The sequence below is a fragment of the Ictidomys tridecemlineatus genome, chromosome 13, assembly GCF_052094955.1.
Source record: "Ictidomys tridecemlineatus isolate mIctTri1 chromosome 13, mIctTri1.hap1, whole genome shotgun sequence".
Lineage (NCBI taxonomy): Eukaryota > Metazoa > Chordata > Mammalia > Rodentia > Sciuridae > Ictidomys > Ictidomys tridecemlineatus.
The window spans coordinates 7,261,363-7,281,796 of record NC_135489.1 but is presented as its reverse complement, the minus strand read 5'-3'; the positions used below and the strand labels follow the sequence as shown (position 1 = coordinate 7,281,796).

Sequence of the window (20,434 nt, the reverse complement as noted above, 5' to 3'; positions counted from 1 at the left end):
GTGAAAAATAGGTTGATGATTCCTCAAAAAGCTAACAAAAGAATTGTTTGCTTATGATCCAGCAATCTCACTCCTCAACACATTTCCAAATGAACTAAAAACAAGGACTCAAACAGATAGTTGCATGTCAGTGTTCACTGAAGCAGTACTTGCAATAGCCAAAAGATAGACACAACCATGTGTCCATCGAGATGAATAAACAAAATGTAGAATATGTATACAATAAAATATTATTCAGCCACAAGAAGTAATGAAACTCTGATACATGGTACAGTGTGGACAAAACTTAAAAATATTATAAGCACAATAACCCAGACACAAAAGATAACTACTGTGTGACCTCATAAATATGAGGCACCTAGAACAGACAAATTCAGAGAAAGATTAGAGCTTACCAGGGGACTGAAGAAAGAGGAAATAAAGCGTTACCACTTAATGATTATGGAGTTTCAGAACAATGAAAAAGGTTTAGAAACAGAGGTGATGACTGCATGATGTGAACATAATGACTGCACTGTACACTTAAAAATGGCTACAATGCATTTTTATGTGACAAAAATATACATAACTCATAATAAAAAGGGCATTTACAAGGGAAAAAATAACAACTCTCCAAGAACTTCTTACTATACTTCAGAGAAACATAAAAATCCTTACTAAGAAGTACCTCCCCCAGCATACTCCAGCCCCTAATTCCCTCTTTGATGGCACCTTACTCCCATCCTGCCAGTCCACTACATTCCACTCTCACAGGTCTTGTCTGTCTCTGTCTCTCTCTCTCTGTTTCTCTCTCTCTCTCTCTCTCTCTGTTTCTCTCTCTCTCTCTCTCTCTCTCTCTCTCTCTCTCTCTCTCTCTCTCTCTCTCTCTCTCTCTTTCTCGTGGTGCTGGGGATTGAACCCAGTGCCTGGTGCACTCAGGCAAGCACTCTTCCTCATGAGCTATATACCCCCTGCTCACAGGTCTTATTTCTTTTAATCAAGCACAGCATGCTCACCACTGTCTTGAGGTCCCTGACCTTCCCTGGAATACTCTTTCCCCTCAAGTGGAGGATTTCTTGTCACCCTCAGGTTGCCACCTCTGAAAGGCCCTGACCATCCTATCCACAGTCAGCTATGAAGTGGGGATGTGACTCAGTGGAGGAGCTTGCCTAGCACATGTGAGGCCCTGGCTCAGATCCTGTACTGCAAAGTCAAATCAATCAACAGAGTAAGCTATGTATCCCTGGTTGTGTTCTGTCACACTGGCCCTTCCTTAGAGGGCTTAAGAAGTTACCTGAACCAAACCTACGTATTTATATCTTTCTCCTGTTGTATAAAATACAAGTCATGAAGACAAGGACTTTCACTGTTTGTTCAATGCTATAATTTCCCAGAGTCTGGAATACCAGCTGGTACACAGTAGATGACAAATAAATATTTATTTAATACACTGATAAATCTTCATTGACATCACCTATTTTACCAAACATGAAAAATCCCTTTCTAATTAGGTATGGGATACCCAGAAGCTCTCTGTGTCACTCACTTGCAGAAAGTGGTACCTCAAGAGTGACCCTAAACATACCAAATCTATAATAAAGCCAATGCAAAGCATAAATATTCAAAATGCAAAGGTCAGTGAAACTCCCAATAAAATAGAGATTTACATCAGACATGATGAGAAATGGCTGTAATCTAATGTTCAATTTTCAATCTATACTGTGTAAGCACACAGAAATAAGTTGTAGATACTGTTTTATCAATACCAATATAGTACTCTATTTGGTCATAAGGTGGCACTTTTTCTCTGAAAAGTCTGGCATTGCCATCATAAACTCCGACTATGACACAAATTGCAAAAAAATAGTTTTGATAAAATACAAACCAATATTTTTCAAACCAAAGAATTTGTTAACCCAATATATAACTTGTTCAAATTTCCCAAATGAACAGCCATGCGTCTTATTAAAGGAGAAAAAAAAAAGCATGGGATCTCATGGTAGCTCTGTCATTCACCCAATTTCTACTCATAGATTTGGTGACATTTAGAAGTGGGAGTTTATGCTGTGAAATGTATACAAGTACACCCTAAAGTATAGTCAACAGTGCTCAGAAAAATCTGCAAGTATCATCAGTGGATAGTGAATACATAATCACAAATACCTTGTTTGTTAGAGAAAAAATGTGGGTCTCGGTGAAAGTTAAGTCTATTTCTTAAATATATGCACAGCTGCTGCAAACAAGACACGGCCTGTAATGCCAAGCGATGTTTTCCATCTCCTCCAAAGGCCAGTTTCAATAGAGACAAAAGGTTCTGAAATAGAGTCGAGAAAATGATTACTCAAACAAAGTACTTAACTTCCAAGAAGGATATGGAGCTTAAGAGTAGGTGACTAATCAAAGGAACTAAATAAATTGCCAAATATTTGTAAAACAAACAAATATGGGCAAATATGACTTACCAAAGTGCAGAAAGATCAAAATAAGGTAATAAATTTTTTTAAAATAGTGTTTCTTATTTCTAAAATCTGTGAAGTATCAATTCTAAGATAAAATAAAAACAATTATCCCTCATTCGGGATATCACATTACACAGAACCATCCCCCACGACCCCCAGTACTGGGATTTAACACAGGGTCTTTCACATGCTACACAAGCACTCTACCACTGAGCTACATTCCCAGCCTTTTACTTTTTCATTTCATTTCATCATTTCTTTTCATTTTGAAATGGGGTCTAAGTTTCCCAGGCTGGCCTCGAACTTGCAATCCTACTGCTTCAGCCTCTTCAGTAGCTAGGATTATAGGGAAGTGCACAATGCCTGGCTCACACACAGAACTTTCGAAAACCACAGCGAGTCCTATTCATCTCAAACAACTGAATCACTTTACCACGTCTTGGCAATTAACACTTTTTCTCTGTGACCAATTGCCAGTTGTTTTTTTTGTTTTTTTTTTTTAATAATTTTTTTTTTTTAAGAGAGAGTGAGAGAGGGGAGAGAGAGAGAGAGAGAGAGAGAGAGAGAGAGAGAGAGAGAGAGAGAGAGAGAGAGAGATGGAGAATTTTTTTAATATTTATTTTTTTTTTAGTTTTCGGCGGACACAACATCTTTGTTGGTATGTGGTGCTGAGGATCGAACCCGGGCCGCACGCATGCCAGGCGAGCGCGCTACCGCTTGAGCCACATCCCCAGCCCCCCCAATTGCCAGTTGTGACAGAATGTGTTCCTAGTCGCCATTCAAAGTCCTTTTCAGCCTGAGTGTGGAGTGAGGACTTAAAGTACTAGGAGATGTTGTTTGTATGTCACAATGTCCACCCTGGACCTCTCTTTCCCACTCTCTCTCTGCTAGAAAAGCAAGAAGCTAGACAAAAGAAAAGAGCCTGTCAATACTCTTCACTGCAGATGTGTCTGTCCAGCATACAGCATTGCGCCTGGGACATAGTGATACTCAAAATAAATAAATTTACTGCTGCTCAACCTTAATTTTCAATGTTTATTCTCCTCTTTAGATGACCCATAAGTGGTAATTCAAGGTGGCTGAATACCACTGCAAGTGCCCAATGAGACTTCTACTTGTGGGGAAAACTGTAACTATCCCAATAAGTTAGAGAAGAAGCAGCTTAAATAGCGAAATACTTCATTTTTAAAAATACATTAGTACAAATTTCCTTCCCAGACGACTCTTCTGCAAAATTTTTTTTACTGCAAAAAGTTCTCTATCAAACGATTACAGAAGGTACTCACTCACCTGAACAATTTTTGGCCTCTGAAGGAAAATCTCGGCAGGGAAATCTTGCATGATAACATCCTTCAATAGTTCACAGGTATTCCAGATCAAAGTTTGGTTACTACTTCTTAAAGAGCTACGAAACAGAGTATTCATTTTTAAAAAACAGTTCGTCTACACCAAACTCTAGATACCAAAAGGCACAGTGACTCTCCCAACAATCCTTTAGATCTCAGCTGAGATATCCATTCCCCTGGGAAGCCTTCCCAGATCTTTTCTCTGGTCAATAAAACAACTCTGAGGAGGTACTTCTTCCATATGCCTACATTTTGTGATAAACTAATTGCTTGTTGACTTTGTATTCTCTAATATACACTCTCCTCAAGAGCAGGAACTACATCATGTTAACAATCATATATCCAAAGACAACCATAAAGCTACAAAATGAATCAATGAGGTCAAAAGTCAAGGAATTCAAAAAAATTTAAATAACTTAAGAGAAAAACAGTACAGAGGTAAATTCTAGGAACTAGTTACCTTAGTGGTATTCTCTGCTCTGCGTAAAAAAGGAATGGACACACTTCTTATTCCATATAGGTCGTGCCCTCAACTCCTACCCACTAGGGATGTAGCAATTGTTCACCTTCCACCCTAAGAAATCAAACCCCTTTCCTTGAATCCAGTCCAGCACATGAAGGTGAGCACTAGAAACTTTCATGACCTCTTCCTTAGGGACTAACTCAGAACCAACAGATCAAACAACCCCTGGCCCTTTCCTAGGGACACTCTACTCTTAAATATTTGGTCCCAAGAAAACTGATGCCTTTGAAGTGATATCATCAAAAACCATTTAATAGCATCCACATGTATCAAGCCCCAACTCTAACTGCATGTTTTTCTTTATTTTCCAGATTCATACTCAAAAAAACGCAGACAACTTGTCAATGAAATCACACCAAATGAATCTGGACATTAAAATGCTTCAAACTTCTATATTTTAGCGATCTACTTTTGAAGGCAACAATGAATATCCATAACATTACATCAGTAGTACCCAGCCTTCTCAACATAGTAAATTTTTCTCCTAATGAAGCTGGTATTTTGAAATATGTTCTACCAAATAAAATAAATTTATGTCTAATTTTTCCATTTCATGCATTAATCAGGGGCGGAAGGAAAGGCCAAAGAAGCTGGTTAAAAAATATGTTATGAAGGGCTATTTAAAATTCTAACCACAAAAAAGAAGTGGGCCCTACACAGTGGCACAGGGTCATAATCCCAGCAACTCAGGAAGCTGAGGCAGGAAGAGTGCAAGTTCCATGCCGCATCAGAAACCTAAGGAGACCCATCCTCAAAATAATAAAAAAGGACTGAGGCTGTGACTCAATGGCAGATTACCCCAGGGTTCAAACACCAGTATCTAAAGAGAGACAGAGATGAGAGGGGGGTGGGGGGAGGGGGGAGGGAGGGAGAGGGAGAAACAATCTGAATATGTAGATTGACTAAAAACAAATGGGAATTTTCTGGCTTGCTTTTTAAAATACAGAAAATCATACAACCACTGCTATTTTCACACAACTTAATAAATTTTTAGCTGAAAATATATACTAATAACTGTCAGATTTAATGGCTATGAACCAACAAAAAATCAGAGAAATACATCAGACACTGTACCTTTCATTAGACGAGAGAACATGCCTGTCTGTTGTGGTCAGGGGTAGCCAAGGAAACGTAGAAAACTTCAAACACTTCACAGTCTGACTTACTGTTAATGGAATAACAAAACTAAAGATGCAAAGTAATAAAAAATAGCAGAGTCACCTTAAAAGAGTCCCAAAATAAAGACTTTGTCTTCCAGCAGTCTAAAACACTTCAAACAAGGCCAGCTGCATATGTCTTTTCTCACAGGATAAATAATAGAGCTCTCCATAATTTAAACAGAACTCATTAAAATAAGAATTAAAAGAATAACATTACCCACAAACTGACATTAAATGACATTTAGTTTTAATTAGGCCAGGTCACAGTGGAGCACACCTGTAATCCCAGTGGCTCAGGAGGCTGAGACAGGAAGATGGCAGTTCAAAGCCAGCCTCTGCAAAGGTGAGGCGCTAAGCAACTCAGTGAGACCCTGTCTCTAAATAAAATACAAAATAGGTCTGGGAATGTGGCTCAATGGTTGGGTGCCCCTGAGTTCAATCCCTGGTATCCCTCCCCCCGAAAAAAGTTTCAATTAAATTTTCTATTTTACCCTGTGGCTGATCAGAACATTGAGCTTGATTTATCATAAAAGGATCTGGCATTCAGAGAAAACTTTTACCTACAGAAATTACAAAAATATAAACATAGTTGTATACTATATGTAGTCATGTCCTAATATCCTATCTGGTGTTAAATGTTTAAACCTCTAAGATGGTAAAGACTAAAAGGCTGGAAACCAAGTATCAGAGCTCAAACAGGATTAAAGTAAATTTGTGAAATCAACAGTTTTAAGCTACTCCCAAATTATTTTTTAATAGATCTTATGTTGTATAAGTTAAGGAGGCAACACTGAAAAATAGCAGCTACAAAGCCTTTCCAAATTGCGAATCTTTCTGACAAATGCTTTAAAAATAACACAGAATCATTAAACATAAATAAGTGTTATGGTTCGCAAATGACCCACGGGTGTTCCTGTGTGAGGCAATGCAAGAAAGTTTAGAGGTGAAATGATTGGGTTACGAGAGCCTTAACCCAGTAAGTGCATTAATCTATTGATAGGAATTAACTGGGTGGTAACTGTAGGCAGGTAGGGTGTGGCTGAAAATCATTGTGGGTGTGCCTGTGAGGTACATATTTTGTCCCTGGTGAGCCAAATTTAATCTCTCTCTGCTTCCTCATGGCCATGTCCTGAGATACTATCCTCCACCACACTTTTCTGCCATGATGTTCTGCCTCACCTTGAGCCCAGAGCAATGGAGCCAGACATCTATAGAATGAGATCTCTGAAACTGTGAGCCCCAAAATAAACTTTTCCTCTTCTAAAACTGTTCTTGTCAGGTCTTTTGGTCACAGCAGCAAAAAAAAGCTGATTAAAATAAACTGCATTATTAAATTCTAAAACACAGCCCAGTAACTTCTTTTGAAAGTTGCTAATATAAAAGCAGGATCACTTTCTAAGAAAATAGTGACAGGCAGGCTAAAGGAAGGACATGCTTATACTGCACACATCAAGATATGTCCAAAATAAGCCATCCTGTCAATCCAGACAAAATGGAATTCACATAAGCATTAATCTTAACTGGCCTTCAAGTTTTCACGGGTTTTACTTAAAACACTCCTGCATACCAGTTCTGGAGATACCCATACTCTTCAAATGTCTTTCATGGTCACTCAATAAAGCATTGTAGCCATAAAGAAATACCATCTTACCTCAAAAACAAAGTTCCATACAAGCCTAACAAAACTTATCCTAAAGGAAATATAAAGAAAGTATTTAACAGCAAGTTTTCTGTTCTTCTTACGCTTCAACCTGTCAGTTTCCAAGAAAGTGTTTTAGAAACAAGGCTTCAACATTGTCACCAAAAAGCTGGATATCAGCTTTTCTGGAACACAACCTTTTTATTTCAACTATGAAAGCAATAAAATGTTAAGTACCTGCTAATTTAACGATTTCCTATGTCACTTAGGAAAAAGTTTTTAATCTTTTCAAGCTTAGTGTCTTCATCAGTAAAATGGGAATACTAATAATACATTTAACTGTGACTCCATGTTAATTTGGATATACCTTAACGAATATACAATGGATATATTTCAGACACAGTGAATATATCTAATATATTTTAGCACTGTTTTAGACTCCTGGGATAAAGCAGTGTTCACAGCTATCACTAAGTTTATAATGAGGGAGACAAGGTAAAAACACAACTTCAGAGCATGAAATGTGTTAGGAAGAAAAACAAAATAGGAAGAAAATGATCACTGACTAGAATCATCAGGAAGTCTCTTTAAAAAGGTGGCACATGAGCAGAAACAAGACTAAATACAGCCAGATACAAAAAAGACCTGGAAATGAGATTCCCTGAGATTCCAGGGAGACAGCTCTAAAGTAAAACTGTTTAATCTCTAGTTAACTTAATGTTGACAAGTGGTTTAAAAAAAAAAAAGAACTAAGATGATCCTGCACCATTCAGTGAGCTAGAGAATAAGACGACACAGCACAGTGCATAGGCTCTGCCTGACAAAGGATGTGTTCCACAGACACTAAGTACCAGAGACACCATTTCCACCCACCTACACAGCTGCTCCAATGCAGTTATAACAACATGAAATTTCACCAGCAAGGTCTATATTATGAACTAATTCAAAGCAACTGAAACATTTAGCTTGTACCGAAACATTCAAGTTGGACCATATATGTCTTCCTAGCAATGAGGAAGCCCTCACTGGTTTCTTCTTTTTCAGGTCAAGGGAACACACATACCCACTGGTGGCACAGGCACTTCCGTCTGCTGGAAATTACTTTTGTCTTGGGGGAAATATCCTATTAAGATTTCAGGTTGTTGTGACATTTCTAAAAAGAAAAAAAAAAAAATATATATATATATATATATATATATATATATATATATATGTATATTGCTATGTTATTGATTCATTAGTTGCTAAAAGTAAAATTTACTCTGTTTAAGTACGAATGTTTTCTTCTTTTGAACCATTTTAAAAACTAAAACAATCTTGTTTTTTCTTTGAGTAGTATTTCTGAAGAGAAAAAAAAAATGGGTCAACCAATTTCCAATTGAAGGCTTTTTTTCCCCCTCTCTCATTTACTGTCAAGCAAATACAAATAACTGTTAGAATGCAAATATCCACAATTATGCAAAAAGTCTTCCACAAAGTATTCAAGGGCAGCCCACCTATGCTTCTTAGTCTACCCCTCTTCTACTCCAATTTTATAGTTCCTAATCTCATCAATTTTCATTAACAACTTTAAAAGAGTCATCAAAAACAAAGGAGTCAATCATTATTTTCAATACCTTTGAAATTCAGTCATATGTGATCAGTGAAAATGAAAATGACAATGAGTAAAAGTCTAAAACTAAATTCTGTGTTTGAACTGCTCATGCCAGTTTTTCCAATTAATACAGTAGTTACTGTTAATACAGATAATTAAAAATTAGCCCTCAACCATTCCTCTAATCTCACCTGCAACTAATGATATTAAAATTCACAATTTAAGATTTTACTTTGTGATATCTCAGAAAATGTAAAATAGCAATCAATCAAGATTTGAAGCCAAATAAAGCAAAATTAGAATTCTGGCTCTGCCTTAGATTAGAAAACAGTAATTCGGGGCAAGTTACTTTTCATTTTTATTCTCACCTATAAAATTAGACTAATAACTTCTCAATTAAAGGACTACTTAAAAGTTCAGTGAGACAATCTGTTTAAATCAATTCATTCAGTGCCCCATAATAACACTCAATAAATAGTAACTGTTAATGTTGCTGTTAAGAATAGCATCAGCAGTTGAAACAGTAGGAGTAGTGCAATTACCATCTGTTAGACAAAAATATGGTCTAACAGATTAAGCAATCAAAACTATTTTTAAAATACTTTTACTACTCACTCACATAAGTCACATTAGCATTTTTTTTCCTTCAATCAATTCAAATGTTTTCCATGTGTAAGGCACTATACTGGGCACTAAAATCATGTACCACAAGAACACACAATAGCAGCTAACAATGTATGCTAGGTCTTATTCCTCACAACAATTCTATGAAAAATATGTTCTTCCTTATTATCCCAATTTTTTGATGAGAAACTGAAGCTTGGAAGGAGCCAAGACCACACAACTAGAAGCACAGCAGAGGCTTACCTCTCTGATTTTAGCCAGTATAACACTGTACATTGCAGCCTATAAAATACTTGCATTATGTCATTTTAATTGTTCTCCATACAAACTCATGAGGTAGGACAAATACCATTATACCTTAATATAAAGAATATTGTCCAAAAATGCCTAGAATAAAGCACTTAAAATAATGTCTGACATATACTAATTAATGCTCAATAAAAATGTGTTGTGAAGCAGAGGATGCAGCTCAGTAATAGAGCGCTTGCCTAGCATGCTACAAGCCTACGTTCCCTCCCCAGCACCACACACCAAAAAAAGTATTGTTATTGTTAAAGAAATAATATGTCAAATTACTCTAAGAAAAGCAAAGTCAGTGGCATCTTTCTGGCCTGACCAAAACAGCAAGAAATACAAATGTACCCTTTTCTGAATAAAAGTAGAGGGGTTGGGGGATGGAGATCAATCATGCAAGCAGCAAAAAAAAAAAAAAAAAAAAATTAAATTTGGGAAGGGTAAGAGGAAACTTTTTTAAGTTTAATACTCTTTTTCTTAAAATTTACCATGATAACCAATACACTTATTTTAACAGATTCCATATAATTTCTTACAAAGCATTACCAGTTTGATTGGTCTGATGAGAGGCAGAGTACAGTACAGGAGCTTCTGAAAGAAGAACAAAGAGTCCATCCAGAATGCCATCGATTTCAGTCTGCAGATTTGGCTCCACATTAGGGCGAAGCTTAGAGAAGAACTCTACTGCACCAAGGTCAATCAGATGCTGGACTGCAGGGGGATACTGAATAAAAAGAGGGACAACCTTGAGAATAACTATAAATATGAAACTCTCTAAGCTTTTTGTCTTACAGCAATCAAAACAAAATTGACTTGGTGTATCGATACTCCTTTTTTGAAAAACAAATCTTGCATTTTTGTGCTTTAAAGTAAACAACTTCCTTTAATAGGACATAACTTTACGGGACTTACATAAAACTGTCTGTAACAGTTATGAAAGAGGGGCCAAGGAGCTGAGGATGTGGCTCAAGTGGTAGTGCGCTAGCCTAGCATGTGTGAGGCACTGGGTTCGATTCTCAGCACCACATAAAAATAAAATAAAGATATTGTGTCCACCTAAAACTAAAAAAAAATAAAATATAAAAAAAAGATGAGCCAAAACACTGAGCACCAGGAATACACACTATTAATTCCAATTGTTCATTTATTTAATAGGTTACTTTTCTGCACTGACCCCTATTATCCTCTCTTATTTCAAGTCAGTCATTAAAATGCCAAATAAGAACCCCCCAGCAACATACAGGTGGTGGATTAAAAGTATGAAAGGCTAAACTTACATTTTGACATTTTCACCCTGACAACTAACTATTCTTGGGGTAGGCATGGGAACATAAAATCTAAAAACTAGACATGAGAAAGCAACTTAATAAACTTGCTATTTATTAAACATGGTCTGTAATACCGTTTTAAAATGTGCTCTCTTTAGTACTGACACATCTAATTTTAACACGTAAAATCAGAAATAGTAAAAAATACAATGACAAGTCATCCTCCAAACAGGGTTGCAGAAGTCAAGAACGTACCAGAACTCAGGGTGGTTTCTGTTCTATGTCTGAACACAGTGAATTGGCAATGTCAGAAACAACACCCCAAGTAAGAGAAGAGGGGAATGGGCAACCTAGGTAGAGATCAACTAAAATCCAACGTCTCTGGTGGTTTTAAGAACTGCTGTAAAGCCCAGTTTCTGAACGGTCAATAAATGCTACAACTAGATGACCAAGAAACACTCACTCGTCTAGTCGTTTTCCCTTTCAAAGTGAACTCACCTTGACCAGCCTGTTGAGCAGCCTCAGCACGTCCTCCTTCATGGGGACCGAGGGGAAGTTGAACCACTCCAGCAGGCGGACGAAGAGCAGCCGCTCCCGGATCAGGTCGGCATCGCCCATTAAGTCGTGCTCCACCTTGCAGAGGATGCTCCGGAGCGCGCGCTCCCGGATCTCGGCCAGCTGGTGACCTGTCAAAGCAGCACAGCGCAAGACGGCTTCACCGAGCGACCGCGCAGGGACGCCCACCCACCCCGGCCTGGCTCCAGGGCCCAGCCGCTCGCCCCGGCCGGGGGCGTGCGACGGAGCAGAGGAGCCGCGACTCCCGAGCAGGCCCCCGGCGCACCGCCGAGCGCACCCAGGGTCCCCGGGGCTGCCCGGCGAAACCCGCACAAGAGGCAGCCTTCCTCCGCCGCCGACGCGGCGTGACCTGCCACGACCCGGCGGCCCCCCGGAGAAGGGCGACTGTTACCGAGTTTCCTGATGAGCCCGCTCAAGACCATCGCCTTTCCTCAGTCTGCAGCCACCGGAGAATTAAACCGCCGCGCCACAGAGTCCGGCTGCGATCAATGTCCCCCAGAAACTCGGCCCGCGAGACAGTGAGTTCCGTAACGCATGCGCCAGCCACTCGAAGAGTAAGGGGCATTCCGGGATGTGGTCTCGATGTCCGCATTGCCAGAAAAGCTTATTGCTTTTTTTATAATCAACCCCCGCCCCCCGCTGCAATCCCTAGACAGCAGTCTCTGTCGTAAGAATGAAGGGGCTAAACACGGGTAGAACCAGCTCTGGCCGCTGTGCACGTCGGGAGTTGTAGTCCTTGCTCGAACGTGCTCCCGTACCGAGTTCCGGACACGCCCCGTCTAACCTCCTTCCTGGAGTTCCGGCCTCCGAGCGCGGGCTCAGACCCGGGACCTGAAACCCCGGCAGAAGCCCAATCCTCTGCCCGCCCGCTCCCCCAGCCAAGGGTTCGTTTAAGACCCAGCCCATCTGAATGCTCAGTTCCCCAGAACATCACGAGTTAGAATACAGAGTGGTATTTGCATTTTTGCTTCCTTGCCCCACCTCGTCCGTTATTCAATGACTCTACCTGTAAAGTGTGCCAGCAAATCCGTGCAATGTCCCAGGATACCTAAATCCAGGTACAAACAGCAAGCCAGAAAAGGAGGGGTGGAGAAGGAATGGGAGAATCCGAGAGAAAAAAGAAGCTGTATAAGGAAGAAGGGGAGGGGGACGGGTGGGATGTGAGAATTAGTATTTGAATCCCAAGGGTGGTTTTTTCCCACTGTGCCCTGTGTTCTGTATCAACAAATGGAGGAAGGCGGAAATTATAACAAACCGCAAGAGCAACACCAACAAAATTAAACTGGTAAAATGCTTTGCATTTTAGATGGCATCGTGTTTCACTGATCTTTTCAGTTTCCCTACAGAAGGGATGTCAACACAGTATTTCCATTCTTACTTGGCAAAAGAAGAAACTTAAAAGACAGAAAAGTATTCTGCACATTATTAAGTCCTACTTATTATATTCAACACAAAGAAATTATGTGACATTTTTCTAAGTGTTGATCCAGCAATCTCTCGTCAAAGAATCAACCTTGAATTTATGTGATCCAAGGTCACATCAACTATAAGGGCAGATTGAGAGCCTAGCCCTAGGATCTTTTCCCCATTATTAGAACCTCACTACCTTTGCATGTGTGCAGATGACAGAGTGGTGATATTTGAGTTGGATCTTGAAGAGTTAAATAGGGGCTTACCAACCAAAGGATCAGGGTGAGGGAATTCCTATCAGAGAAAACAATATAACTACAAGGGAAAGGATTCAGAGGAATCAGATCCAAAGAAAGTGAGAAATTGAATGTGGCCCTTTTACCTCCCAGAGAAAGAGCAAGGCCGGCCGGTGGTGTCTAGCTTTCCTGATATTCTCTGATTGGCCCTTCAGTTCTTCCTCCCCATTCTTCCAGCCCCTGAAGCAACTTGTTACATAGAAAGTCAGCCATTACCAGGTGGACAGGAGAGGACAATGAAGAGCAGTAACTTATAGGGAGGACATCAGAAAGTCCATAAGTCACAGGACTGAGAATAACAGAAAACTTACTCAAAGCAGAAAGGCACTGGAAAAATGGAAACTAATATGTCAGACCTCCCCCAGCCACAGTACATCATGACCCTTTAAGAGAACTATTGTTTCAAGGTCATGTCAACTATTTCTGGTGACCAGGTTGTCAAGACCCTCCCCTTTTGACCAAGTCATCAGGGAAACCAAGTCAGAGCCACTCCTTGTTACCAGGTCATCCTGACCCTCACAAAGAAAGTTTGCTGAAAGCTATGCAAAGGGTAATAAATCACTTATGAGGGAATGAGTAGCTAAGGCCCGAACAAAGGGACTCAAAATCCCTCAAAACCCAAACACTCTAAGAGGTAGTCCCTTCTCTGCAGACATGTCTGCTCAGTGCCTGTACTGTGAGATTACCTCACTTTCTCTAACAAACCGGAGCCTGTTACTGTGTGCAGCTTCATTTGAAATCCTTCCTGCAGGATCATTGTTGTGGAACCCCACAGACACTTTGACTTAATGGGTCTCCTGTACTGTAGGAAAAAAAAAAACACCTTCCAGGCTCCCTAGCTCTCTGGCCTCTGCTTGGGTATGGACAATGGGAGATACCAACAGGACAGTGAGAGGAAACAGCAGTGAGACATTTAACCAAGACTAGCAGGTGCCTAAATCTGCCTTGCCAAGGCTGTAACGGAGGCTGCATTCCTGACACTAGGGCTTTGCTCCTGATGGATGGTGTGTCAAATGGACCAGAAAGTGGAGAATCCAGACATGAAGGATTTGGTGGTGGATTTAAAGTATTTCCAATTTGGGATTTGTTCAGATTTTGGCATATTTGCCTAAATGTAGTGAGATATCCTGGGGAAGGGACCCAAATGTGTGTACTTGTCAGGAGCAATGAATGAATCATTGCTTTGAACTGTCCTGGGCAACAGTGACACCTCCATTGGGAATTTCTGGTGTGACAGTGCTGAGAAAACTGCCCCTTTGGTGGAGACCCTCATTAAAGAGGAAGATTCTGTGCCTGTCATGGAATTTATTGATTCAGAAGCCTTGAGTTCAAACACCCGCTGCTGGGAGGTAGAAGAGATATGGGAACAAGCTGATGAGTTTTAATTGGGCTGCTTTTGCTCACAGCTTTGGTTTGTTTATCTTGAAGATGCTTTCTCACAGTAAGTCCTCTTGATGTCTAACCCTACACAATAAGCATGCAAAACCTGCTTGTGACCTGTCTTTTTCCCATCAGGGGTGTGGTTGGTCCACCAAGTCCCACTTTCTCTGTGTTTATGTTTGTCTTTTCTCCAATCTTCTCACCACCCTCGTCAAGAAATGCATTGTTGTTTTACACGCACCTTGTACACATAGACTAAGCATAATTTTATGCAATATTTTGACACTTTTGTTCATGGTATGAAATTTTCCATTTATGGCATCATCTTGGCACTCAAAAAGCTTCAGATTTTGAAGTATTTCAGATTTTAGATTCTTTGATTAGGTATGCTCATTCTGTATTGCTTTTTTATAACTCATCAAAACTTATTAAGTCCTACTTATTACATTCAATGCAAAGAAATTATTTCACATTTGCTTGAGAGTTAATCCAGCAATTTCTCCTCAAAGAATCAACCTTAAATTTATTAATTCTATTGTTTAAAACACACACATTCCAATGTTTTAATCAAACTTTTATTATCAATTTATTCCTGGTCGCTTCTCTCATTCTGTTTTGCTGTTCCTTTGTATCTTACCAAGCTTGTTTTGTTACCTTATTTATTCATTCTTTCTTATTTAGTTATAGGTGATTTTAAATCTACATTTTTGCATTTAAGAAAAGCTTTAATCATATACCATGAATTCAGATTTATAATGTTTTTAATTAATTATTTTCAACCATTCTGAAATAGCTAATTTAATACTTTGCATTTCACTCAGATCCAGTTTAGGAGAGTATGCTGGTCATATTTTTGTCACTGAAACAAATACCTGAGGAAAAAACAAAGAAGGAATGATTTATTTGGCTCATGGTTCCAGAGGTCCTATCTGTAGGCTGCTGACTCCATAGCTCTGAGCCTGAGGTGAGACAGAACATCATAGTGGAAGGGCATGGTGCGTGGAAGGGCATGGTGCGTGGAAGGGCTTGGTGGGGGGAGGCTGCTCAGTACACAGCATCCAGGAAACAGAAACAGGAAGCAACAGGTGAAGAAATAACCTTCCAATGCATGTCCCCAATAACCTACTTCTCCTACCAGGTCCCACCTTCCATAGCCTCCACCACTTCCCAGTAGACCATTCAGCTCCCAAGGGACTAATCCACGATGAGGTCAGAGCCCTCAGGACCCAGTCACTTCCCTGCAGCCCCACTTCTGAGCACTGCTGCACTGGGGACCAAGCCTTCACCCAAGAGCCACTGGAGGACACCCGGGTCCAAACCATGACAGAGGGTGTCTTTAATCACAAAGTCTTTGTTACGTATAATTTAGGTATTAATTTCTACATGTATTATATCACAGTCAGCAAGTGGACCTTTAGGAAATTTGAACATAAAGGTCAAATATTTTAAGTGAAGCCTGAGAACTTGAAAAAATGAACAATAAATGTCTGTGTGGCTGTATGTGTGCATCTTTATAATTTTCTTGTTAGTAAAATAGTTCTTGTTATGTTTATGTAAATGTTACCTTTCAATAAGAGCTTTCCAGGTTAGTCAGATTTCCATCGCTGTGGCCAAAATACCTGAGGGGCACAGTTAGAGGAGGAAAGATTTATTTTGGCTTAGTCAGATGTTTCAGTACCTAATCGGCTGGCGCCGTGGCTTTGGGCCTGCTGCAAGGCAGAACATCATGGCACCAGGGTGTGGTGGAGGAAAGGCATTCGCCTCTGGCAGCCAGAAAGCAGAGAGCAAGGGCTAGGCACCAAAGTCCCCTTCCAAGGCCTGCCCGCAGTGACCCACTTCCTCCCACTAGGCCCCGCCTCCTACTAACTCTTCCACTTCCCCATAATACCATCAGCTGCCCGGCCTCGATGGACTGTCCATTGATGGAGTGAGGGCACTCATGGTCCATCACTTCCACAAATCCCTACCTCTAAACACTGCGGCACAGGGAACTAAACCTTCAATACGTGAGCCAGTGGGGACATTACAAATTCAAACTGTAACACTTGACGGTAAATGTTACGGTTTAGGTATGAGGTATCCCCCAAACGCTCTTGTGTGAAACAATGCAAGAATATTCAGAGGTGAAATGATTCGATTAGGAGGACGACAACCTAATTGTATTCCTCCTAATTCACTGGTATGGATTAACCGGGTGGTAACTGTAGACAGGCAGGACATGACTGGGGGAAGTGGGTCACCGAGGCCATGCCTTTGGGGTTTATATTTTGTACCCCATGAGCAGAATCCCCCTCCCCTACTCTCTCTTTCTTGCTTTCTGTTTCTTGGCTGCCATGTGCTGAGCTGCTGTCCTCTGCCACACCCCAACACCATCATGTTCAGCCTCATCTTGGGCCCAGAACTGTGGAGGAGGCCGACCATGGACTGCATCCCTGAAACTCGGAGCCAAGATCAATTTTTCTCCCTTAAGTTGTTCTTTTGATCCCAGCAAGGAAACGCTGACTAAAACAGTGAAGGAGATTCTGGGTTGGTATATACATGGATCAGGAAAGGGGCAAAGGGGAGGGCTGTCACGTTTACCCCTGCCGTTGCCACAAGCCACGCGGTATTACAGCCCCAGAACAGCACATCACGTTCTTCTAGTTGTCTGCTAATGCTTCTGTCACATATGATTTCCACCTAGTTCTGAACCACTGCAGTCATGCTTCTTAGATCCACACATCACTGGAAGTCCTTGCCTCAGTCGGCTGGCGCACTTAGGAGATCTTCACTCCCAAAGTCATGGGAAATAGTTCCTCTTCTAAGAACTCGTCGCTCTCTGTGATCATCCATTCTAAGACAAAATGCTATATGCTTTCTTTCCTCTTGACTAAAATGAGATCTTTTCTTCCTCCTCACACTTTGGACACTAGTTCTAGTATTTGTGTTTGTGTCAAGCAGGTCTGTCCATTGTGATCATGGGCTTTTCATTTCCTACCCTGTCTTTCTGTTAGTGTTTGACCAACTTTCTTTTTTCATTTTTAACTGATACACAAAAGCATAAAACTTGCCCATATTAATGGGTGTCCTGGTTTATATATCCATTGTGCCCAAAGCTCATGTGTTCAATGCTTGGTCCCAATACAACTCATTCCAGGTGTGGCCTTTGGGAACTGGTTGAGTCATAGGGGATCTGACCCATGAAAGGATTTGTTCACTTATGGATTTATAGCCTAATGGGTCTAGAGGAGGAGTTTTGTGATAAAAGTGAGCCCTCTCTTTGCTTCTGGCCACCATATTTTCTGTGCCATCTGCTTCCTCCATGATGTACTGCCTCACAGCAGGTGTAAAAGTGACCAGGCCAAGTGACTATGTGCTGAAACCTCTGAAACCATGAGCCAAAGGAAACCCTTTCTTCTTTAGGATGATTTTGTCACATCAATAGAAAGTTGAGGAGCCTAGAAAATGGAATGCCATTTTCAATGCAAATATACATTGTATAATGTTTAAATCGGGTTAACCAAATTTAAACATCTGGCTCTTAGCTTAATAAATTAAAACATTGTATAGAGCACAAGCTTGGGAGGCAGACAGGGCATGGATTTAAAACCAGCTTTGTGGCCTCCTTAATTGCATAATTGTAGGCAAGCTAATTAACTTTCTGGTCATAAATAACAAAACTCTACCCGGAACAAGTAAGCAAAAATGGATTATCATCTCAATCTAGAAATGGTCCCAGCTTTAAAGAAAGAGAGAGAGTTCCCAATATTTTTCTCCATCTCTTGGCCTTGCTTTTATGTACTCCTTTCCTGTCTTCTCTGACAGGCAGGACGTTCTCTTAGTTTAGGGGAAAACAGGATTGAGTTCCAGATTCCCATATTTCCGTAGAACGACCATAGAAGCAAAAGAAAGCCTTCCTCTCAGCCTCTGGATACACAGTCCACAGTAAGAACCCAACCAGAATTCCCATGTGGCAGCTGCTGGTCTGGGCTCACTGTGCAGCCTCTGAACAGCAGGGCAGGATCACACAGTCACCCCCGAGCTGCAGGGAGTGGGACAGAGGACTGCCACAGAGGAGAGGGGGGTTACCAACAGAAAACCAGGGGAAAGAACTGTAGGCAGGGGAAAGCCTGATGTTTCTGGAAACTTCCCCAAGTGAAAAATGAGATTAGTAGAGTACCTGCCCGTAGGACTCCTTTCAAACCAAAGAAGATAATTTATAGGAAGCATTTTTTTTCTGTGGCCTTCTATAATCATTTGTACTGACTATAAACAATTACTGTTTTAACACTTGTCGGGAATGGGAGTGCCTCCTCTCTAGAAGTGAAGTACAATGTCAAACTCTATCTTAGTCCCACCTCTGAGTGCACCTGGAAGGAAATTCCAGAGCAGAGCGTGCCCTCACAGCTTCCAGACCTGCCCAGCAGAGGTGAGCATAGCCTGACGACCAGTAGTAACTCTGAGGCCATGTCCAGGCAGCATTTCCAGCAAAGCAAAGGGTATTCTCAGCCCCTTTCCTTCTGTTTCTCACTTTTCATGGGGAAGAAATCGTGGGCCCAGGGGCGAAATCCTTTTACAACCTACTTTTATATTAATTGGGATCCTAATTTATTTATGAAAATGACACATAAAGAGAAGGCAAGCAGAATTCCTTAACAAAAGCAGCTCCCACCCCACAGAGGTGAGGAAGTCATTCATTGTCCCCAGGGCAGGCAGACAGGCTGCATGCCTCCCAGCAATGTCGCTGGGCCGGCTGGCCTTATTTAAAAGGAAAGATCATGATTTATTGATAATGCCCATCTCCAAGAAGGAAAAATGGTCAGGCCTGAGGCCCCATCCCACACTTATGAATTGTCCTAATCATACCCCGTCACTTGGTGCTGTGAATTCACATGATATTTAATTTTTAAAAGGATCATAAAATTATAATTTATCTTCCCAATCCCAAAATATAAAGTTAGTAAATATTTTATACCATTTTAAAGTGAAAGGACTGAAACAAGATATGTTCACATTCCCTTTCAAGTAGCAGAGCAACATGGATTTGCACTCTGCCTTCTGTGCACAATTAGTATCTGGAGTCTTTATTATTATAGAAGTGGAGAAGGGAACAAGAATGTCTGATCTCATCATATCTACTCGACAGTGTGCTCGAACTTCTATACAGGTTACCTAAGCAAGAAAAAGAAGTCAGAGGCCCCACATTAGAAAGAAAGAAGTCCCATTTTCCATTTTCAAAATTGACTTTATATATATATATATATATATATATATATATATATATATATATATAGAGAGAGAGAGAGAGAGAGAGAGAGAGAGAGAATCTATGAGAGCAAAGAAGACTATAAGCCCATAGAATATATCAATGTAAAAAATCATTTTTTTCTGTACACTAGCAATAAATAATCAAAAAGTTCAATTAAAAAAATAATTCCATTCACAATTACATGCAAAAGAATACAATCTTAGGAATAAATTTAGCATGACAGATAAAACATGGCTAAGCTGCTCACAGTAGCCCTATAATCCTATTAACTCAGGAGGCTGAGGCAGGAGGATTACAAATTCAAGGCCAGCCTGAGCAACTTAGAAAGAGTATGTCTCAAAATATTAAAAAGGTTGGGGCTATAGCTCGTGGTACAGCACCCCTGGGTTGATTCCCCAGAAAGCAAGGAAGGAAGAAGGGAGAGAAGAAGGAAGAAAACTTTAGAGAAAGCATTTACTACGAGACCTGCCATAATTATTTGTAATTACTACAAATAAGAAGGAAGGAGTCTCCTACACATTAATTACTACAAAATATCACTAAAAGAAATTAAAGAACACAAATAATTAGAATGACAGCTTATGTCATGGTTTGGAAGGCAATATGGTTAGGATGGAAATATCCCCATAACTGAACCA

General features: G+C 40.4%; 1 protein-coding gene and 1 long non-coding RNA gene across 8 annotated transcripts in view; one reads left to right on the top strand and one right to left on the bottom strand.

The window, feature by feature from the left end:
* Positions 1-12,053, bottom strand: part of Rttn (rotatin) — a 152,692-nt gene extending 140,639 nt beyond the window's left edge. For 6 of the 7 annotated variants that reach the window (XR_013429485.1, XM_078029895.1, XM_078029897.1 and 3 more), the window contains exons 1-7: positions 11,854-12,053; positions 11,385-11,572; positions 10,165-10,342; positions 8,170-8,259; positions 5,382-5,472; positions 3,729-3,843; positions 2,143-2,293 (exon numbers count right to left, since the gene is read on the bottom strand). Coding sequence is in view for 6 of the 7 variants with exons in the window: in XM_078029895.1 (XP_077886021.1) it covers positions 2,143-2,293; positions 3,729-3,843; positions 5,382-5,472; positions 8,170-8,259; positions 10,165-10,342; positions 11,385-11,572; positions 11,854-11,884 (844 nt within the window). In the remaining variant the exon portion in view is untranslated. Of the gene's footprint in view, positions 1-2,142; positions 2,294-3,728; positions 3,844-5,381; positions 5,473-5,958; positions 6,028-8,169; positions 8,260-10,164; positions 10,343-11,384; positions 11,573-11,853 lie in introns of those variants that run through there. The other variant, XM_078029900.1, reaches the window with a different exon arrangement.
* A 114-nt stretch (positions 12,054-12,167) lies between these two features.
* LOC144369754 (uncharacterized) lies at positions 12,168-16,048 on the top strand. Its single transcript, XR_013429486.1, has 3 exons — positions 12,168-12,520; positions 15,370-15,512; positions 15,687-16,048. It is a non-coding gene; the product is annotated as an uncharacterized LOC144369754 (long non-coding RNA).
* The last annotated feature ends 4,386 nt before the right edge of the window (positions 16,049-20,434 follow it).